This window comes from Agrilus planipennis, unplaced genomic scaffold (assembly GCF_000699045.2).
Source record: "Agrilus planipennis isolate EAB-ADULT unplaced genomic scaffold, Apla_2.0 scaffold44, whole genome shotgun sequence".
Taxonomy (NCBI): domain Eukaryota; kingdom Metazoa; phylum Arthropoda; class Insecta; order Coleoptera; family Buprestidae; genus Agrilus; species Agrilus planipennis.
The window spans coordinates 58,218-65,892 of record NW_020438939.1 but is presented as its reverse complement, the minus strand read 5'-3'; the positions used below and the strand labels follow the sequence as shown (position 1 = coordinate 65,892).

Genomic DNA, 7,675 nt, shown 5'->3' with positions numbered 1-7,675 from the left:
TTGGGTGTTTTATTTTTTACCACCTTCTAATGGTGAGCAGTCCCTCCGGACTACGCCGGAGAGTGGGAGTGAGAGTGAGAGAAGACCCTCTTCAGTCTTCTTTTATGAATCGTGAGAATGTGTGCGTGGTGGTGATGATTGCGGTAAGAAAGATAAGACGAACGAAATAAAGACAAAAGAGAGTGACAAACTGTCTGATACAATATTTTCGCCCATGGAAAGCACAGAAAGATTTGAATCTGAGCAGACTCGGAATAGATCGAAGCCCCCCCCCCCAATGTTGAATAATAGTCTAAACTTCTAGGTCAGAGCCGGACAAACTTTAACTTCGTAGGAGCCGCTACCTTAGATCAGTTTGAGTCACTCCATACCCTTCAATGTGTACGAGAGAGTAAGGAATACCTAATGGCCCATATTGCTTTCTTTTTTTTTTCCCTTCCACTCCCATATCAAGCCCCTCCGCCCCGTAGACGAGCGAAGCCTCTCTCGCAACTTAAATAATACCTAAGAAAATTTTCTAATGATCGCCCCGCAGCTCAGGGGTAGAATGCAGGACTACGTTCGCAGTACTATTGGGTTCGGCTATGGAAGAGGGGACTCATCTACGAAATGGAAGGGATAAGAAAAGGAAAGAATCGTCTCACTCGCACTCTTAGGAGCAATGAGGAGCTCCTTCGCTATACCTGACGAGCACTCGGGAGTCAAAAGAGCCGAGACTGCCCGGCTCTGTTCTAGGTCATGCCGCTCGGTCAAAATAGCACAACATAATTTACCTATAGTTGGGACGTTCAAAATTGGAAGAGTTCCCAATAAAGCTGTCGCATTTTCTTTCTTCTTTCAACTTACTAACTAGACTAGAGCGGTTGCTGACAGAACGTCTGTTTTTACTCACGACAGACGTTGTAGGCAATATCGTCAACATAGAAAAGAGATGTCAGGTAGAAATTGCAGCGGGCACTAATAAAGAAAAAGAAAAAACATTACACCAATTGATGTGTAACAGAAAGAGATGCAGACAAGCAGAATTTGGGCACGTTATCAGCATCGGACTTTAAAGAAAGTTCAACATTCTCAGGAATTTAGGAAAGAAGGATGCTTGTTTAAAAATGTAACTCCTGCTGGGCTGTTATAAATCGGACCCTGGTCTTTTGCGTACCTAAGCAAGCTCTCACTGCTGCACTGTTACTATTATTAGATTATATCTCCATTTTTTCTATACTACTCATGAACAACAGAGGACTCTATGGAAGTCAATAAAAAATAGGCGAGATAGGTTGGTAGGATACCTTCTCTGGTATGAAGGTCTAGTCAGAGACATATTAGAGGCAGAAACAGGAGTTAGGAGGGGTAGAGGTAAATCTAGGTTAGCTTACTGTTCGCAAACAGTTAAGGATATGGGTTGTTCTAGTTTTAGGAAAATGCGAAGTTTAGCTCAGGATAGGAAAGAGTGGAGGTACGTGTCCAACCAGTCTTAGGACTGACGACCCTATGATGATGATGATGACTCATGAAGCATTTCCTAATTTAACAAGGGCATTTTGAAGACGCAGCAAATGACTACACTCCCAAGTGGAAACAAAAATGAAGTTACATCCATTCTCGTACATAATTTATTGCGGTCTATGTCAATTTGGATTGTCCCAACTATACTAAGTCGTTGTTTGGTTTTGTATAGCAAAACGAAAAGCTGTTGGTGGTCAGAATTCAGTCGAAATGCCTTGCGTGTCTAATACGTAAAAGCTACACCTTTGATTCCGTTTGACAAGAAGACAAAATACTGACCTTCAAGAACTTCTTCTTTTTCTCGATTACGTGCATATCACGCAAGTCAATATCCTTACTAATAAAGGACCTTTTCGAATATTATTGAATCCCACAATAAGTAGCAATTTTCCATAGATGGAGTTCACATGCTGTGTATACATACTAATCGGTATCACAAGTAAGAATCGCTTGATCCTTCAAATGGACACACCTTTGTAAACAAGAAACAGGATATTCTGAAACCTTCCTTAATATTACGCAATATAAAAAAGCAAATCAAATAAAACTTATCTGTTCATTGTTTTGTCAAACAAAATATCTTGTTGTTATCTTTTGAAATTCTTTAGGAGTGGCTGAATTTATAACTGAAAATGTTCGTTATCTTTTATTTTCTTAATTTTATGTTACTTAATCCTTATGAAACAAACAAGGCACTTGACGATGCCAATACCAGCAATATCATTTTTAAAAAAGTGATATTTACTTTTTATCTCTTGTTTCCTCCACACTGATTTTTATCAAATGATTTCGGATTGATGCCAAGTGAAATCAAATGAGATTGAAATAAATTGATAGCCACTAAATTGCTACACAGCAATGTGATATGCTCGCAAGTTAAAATCGACAAAGACTGCACGCTTAAGAACATTCCAAGGATGCGCTTCTGAAAAAACTCGAGAACATTGTACAGCAATATGTATAAATAAATGATTGGTAGATAATCGAAGTCAATCCATACATGAGCAAGTGGCATAAACAAATGGGAAATGAGAATTAGTAATACAGTGATTTATTAAATAGCGTTTTTCAAAATACATAAATTCCGTTCAAATAAATAAAACTATACTAAAAACTTTCTTACGATATTTATAAAATATGACAGTGAATTTGATGAACCCGTAAATCCGATGCTGCTTCAACTTAAAACATGTAAAAATCTAATCTAAACACTCTTAACCACTGACAGTAAGTGCTTATATAAGCTCCTTGAAGTGTGTTTTACTCTTTAGTGTCATTCAGAATGGAGGCTAATAACAATGCTTTGCTTTTAAGGATAGCTCTCTTAATTAGTTTGATGACGTAGTGAGTATCAGTAATTTTTTTCGTTATTAAAATAATGATAATAATATAATTAATGCATAGCATACAATTTTAGTAGAGAATGCGCGTCAAATTACACATTTTCTTCTGATTTCCTGTTTGGTACTGCAACATCCGCTTATCAAGTTGAAGGAGCTTGGAATGAATCAGGTAATATCCATTATATCCCATATAAAAACACATCAAACCTATATACCTATATGTTGTTGTGATATATGTACTCAATGACATTTGATTGTCATCAGGAAAAGGTGAAAATGTATGGGATTTCATAACCCACAACACTCCCGAATTCGTTTATGACGAAAGTAATGGAGATATTGCTTGTGACTCCTATCACAAATACGAAGAGGATATTAGTCTCCTAAAAGACATAGGAGTAAACTTTTATAGATTCTCTGTATCTTGGACCAGAATATATCCAAATGGTTATCCGTACAATCCGAATGCAGAAGGAATCGCATACTACAACAATCTTATTGATGGTCTTCTCGCCCAAAATATAACACCAATGTTAACCATTTACCACTGGGATCTTCCTCAACGTCTTCAAGAATTGGGTGGTTGGACAAATTCATACATTGTAGAATCGTTTACAGAATATGCAAGAACCCTTTTGGAGAATTATTCTGATCGTGTTAAATATTGGATCACAATCAATGAACCGTACTCAATATGCAATGAAGGATATGGAGAAGTTGCATATGCTCCAGCTCTAGACATGTCAGGCAGAGCGGATTATCTATGCATTCACAACCTACTCAAATCTCATGCTGCAGTGTATCATCTTTTTAATAATACCTACAGGGCCAGAAATAACGGTGAGCATATATTCAAATCATTAATGAGCCTAATCTGAACTTCCCCTTATTCATCACTCTCATGACTCATTACCCAAGTCATTGTGAAGATGACATCGACAAAAAACGAGAAGTTCAGAAACAAATTAAACGTAAATTAATTAATTATTATCGTTAGCCATTTGACTTCTTATTATGGAATTATTAATTAAGTAAAATAATTGTAACAACCCAACATAAAATACATATTCTGTTTAAGCCACAATGGGTATCTCCTTGAGCGCTGCATGGTATGAACCCAGCAGCCCCGAAGAAGAAGAAGCTGCTGAAAGAACCAGACAGTTCAGGGTACGTAAAGTCGCAATTATACTTTTAAAACATTCGATGGAATACCTATGTGTTATCGTTAAACGCCTAAAATTCCCTTCAAATTCGAATTCACTAATAAGGTTTCAGCTGGTGTGAGTAACATAAAATTGCCGGACTCTAAGTTGGTTATGCTAAAATTACTTTATTGCAATCAAAAATAATACAAAGAGAAACTAATCAAGTTATAGTGAATTGCAAATAGAATAAACAAGGTGAAGAATATAGCAGGTACAAGGAAAACTGGTTGCATTTAAGAAGATATTTGCAATGAATGTAAAAAAGTCATTACATTTGTATTATTGAACTTGCATGTGACATGTAGCTTTCCTACGAATTTAGTTTCTACTGGAAATATTCAATTTGTTCTCATCAGATTAGATTATGAATTATAATAAAAGCGATAGAATCAGCATTCCATTCGCGTATGTTGAAATCACCAAGTTAAAGTCGAAAAGCCTACTTATCTGTCTTTCTACTGTTTGGTACCGGTAGATTTGGAAGATATCAACGAGCGACTTCCACGTTATTCAGGCTTTAATCGTAACACGCTATTACTTTCAAAAACAAAAACTCTACGTTTCTCTGTAAAATTCCATTCCTGTGTCTTTTTAGGTAGGTTTCTACGCAAATCCAATTTTTTCAACAGACGGTGATTATCCTCAAGTAATAAAAGAGTACATTGGTAATCGAAGTTCTGCTCAAGGCTTCACTAAATCTAGACTTCCCCAATTCACTTCGGATGAAATTGACTATATTAGGGGAACGTCCGATTTTTTTGGACTGAATCATTACACCACTAAATTGGTGAGAAATTCACCAGCAACTAACAATACAGTTTCATTTGAAAGCGATCTGCAAACGGAGCAGTTTCTTAATTCTAGTTGGCCAATGGATGCAGCTGGCAGGGACGCTGTAGGTTTACAATATTTTGTATTAGTTAGATAAATCCTTTGCCTTAAACCTGTATCTTTTAGATTGTTCCATGGGGTCTCCGAAAGCTTTTAACGTGGATTAAAAACACATTTAACAACCCTATCATTCATATTACAGAAAATGGTACTCCAGATAGTGGGGGGTTAGAAGATAACATTAGAGTGTCTTATTATGGGGTAAACAAAATTACAATGATGCACATTACTTATAAGTAACTGCATAATATTAAATTTGTTTTGCAGTCATATCTTGAAGCAGTTCTGGAAGCTATCAATGAAGATAATGTAGATGTTCGAAGTTATACTGCTTGGAGTCTAATGGACAATTATGAATGGAAATACGGATACGCGTATGTATTTACCTGTCATTAGCCGTTTATAATGAGAAGAATTTATTTTTATACATTATTTTTAGCTACCGTTACGGAATTCATTCCGTCAATTTTTCTGACCCAGATCGTCCAAGAACACCAAAATTATCAGTCAGCTTTTACAAAGACCTCATAGCTAACAGGACTGTTGGTGACTACCCTTCACTTTCGTAAAAATATGTATTTGCTGTTTGAGAATATGTGTTCGTATTTGTTAAAACAAAACTTAGGACTTCGATCATTTACAAAACTTAGGTACTAGAAATCATCTATAGGTATTCAAAATTCAGCTCAGGATGAAAATGATCAATTTCCATTAACATACTCTGTCATAATACAGACTCTAATCCTTTAGAGGGTACAATAGAAATTAGGAAAGGGAGATTTTGAATTAAATAATTGGGCATCTAGCTTCGTCAACTACATTCGTTGACAAATAGGACACAAAAGTCTTGGAATTCGAGGGATTATATATAAAAAAAATTGGATATTCAAAACAGGATTTTATTATTAGAAATGAGTTTAGATTTATTCAGACCATAAAAGCATAGATGATCTTAGACTTTGATAGTAAAATGTAGTAACCAAAATAAGAGTTCAGCCAGCGGATAGCAGTACTTCCCACCTCTCCTTAAAAAAACGACAGGATTGTTAATCCAAGAATGTTTATATTGTATCCGTGCCGTGTAAGGATTTCCACAAGAGTCCTAGCCCCTTTCCTTTTATGCCACAGAAACCTGGAGCGAGACTTCGTGTCAGTCCTCTAATAATAATAACAGTTTTGATGTTGTTAAATGGCCTCTTAGGAGAGGTAAAATGGCATTATAAAACAAGAAAATTAAGTTACTGTTTGTACCCATGCTTAAAATTCATCGTATGCAAGAAAAATGTAGTTAAAAGTAATTTAAAGTAGTAATTTCAAGTAATGTAACTCCATATTTAAAAATAAAATAAAAACACTTGGAGTTTACAAATAATTTATTACAACCACTATAATTATTTCGACACTCTGTGCCTTCTTCAGGTGGTGAAGATATCATATCTATCTTCATTTGTAAACTCGAAGTGTTTTTATTTTATTTGTAGTTAAAAGTACCTACATGCAAATGCAATTCTCGCCCTAATAAAAAATTACTACTATGCAAGGCCGTATTCAATCAGCTGGTAATTAGCAACTTCAATGCTGTATTTCTATTATAATTTTTGGTCATGTGTTGTTATTTATTAGATTTGATAAAGTGTGGTTCAAGATGTTTATGCTGCCTGTAATAGTTTGTTCTTTAATATTTACACCTTGTATTCAGTTAATCGATATGTACTTCAATAAACTAATTCACCAATTAAACGTCAGTCATTGAAGTAAGTCAGTCAATCACTGTACAACACTGTGCCTTCTTATTTCGACTGTACTATAATTTTTGTAGTACACCTAGGTACGTTTAATATTGATATTCAATCAATCAATAGCTCTTCGATAAGCAAGCGGTAAGTTAACTTAAAACAAAGCATCAGTAAATATATAATTTTAATGGGACTGCAGCGCTATTGGCGAACCATCCACAAAATAAAGTAACACACCTGGTAATGCCTCAATGGTAGTGTGGAAATTTGTTATAATAAAATTGCCTACAATTATCCAAATGATACCCATTTACCTACTAATGTTTACGTGGAGGTGTAATTTACATATTGCATGTATCAACATAGAACAAATGCGTTTACACATTGCTTACGTTTTTCATTCAGCTGCAGACTTTTTTTGTCCTCAACGACGCTGCGTCTACTTTACACCTCCCAAAGGTAGGCACTTCTATCTACTACACCTTGTATATGAGCCTAGTTATATTGGTAGCCAGCATTTGCCAGGCAAAACGATAATTTCCATTTGAAAAGATGTTGCTAATTAATTCAAAGGTAATGAATAACTGGCCCCACTTCTACGGTTACCAATTCCACTCCTCTTTTTGTTCCTACACCCATCGGAGAAGCAAATATCAACCGAGAAGTTTAGTCGTTTGTTTGGCATTATATTATAATATAGGGGCAGTAATATTCCACAGATAACCGAGCGGCATGGCCTAGAGGTCTAGACCATTGCTTAGCATTCGGGAGGACGCCGGTTCGATTCCGGGTCTGTCCGTCTGCCTTGGTCCAAGTTTTTCTGTGGTTTCCTTGGATCACTTAAGCAAATGCTTAGGCAGTAATATTCCACAGATAATCTTTCACTCTCTTCTGTCTTCATTTCGTCCGTCTCAACTTTCTCACTCGAACCACCACCCACCCATTCCCACGATTCCTGAAAGCAGGCTGAAGAGGGCCTTCCGCCCTACCTTCCGGC

The 7,675-nt window shown here is 36.2% G+C and overlaps 1 protein-coding gene across 1 annotated transcript; it reads left to right on the top strand.

Annotated features, from left to right (window-relative positions):
• The first annotated feature begins 2,370 nt into the window (after window positions 1–2,370).
• On the top strand, window positions 2,371–6,682 carry LOC108733510 (myrosinase 1-like). Its single transcript, XM_018464682.2, has 8 exons — window positions 2,371–2,847; window positions 2,921–3,015; window positions 3,111–3,686; window positions 3,925–4,013; window positions 4,647–4,946; window positions 5,009–5,143; window positions 5,210–5,316; window positions 5,382–6,682. Exons 1-8 carry the CDS (start codon window positions 2,786–2,788, stop codon window positions 5,509–5,511), a joined length of 1,494 nt encoding a protein of 497 aa, XP_018320184.1. The 5' UTR covers window positions 2,371–2,785; the 3' UTR covers window positions 5,512–6,682.
• Window positions 6,683–7,675: the final 993 nt, after the last annotated feature.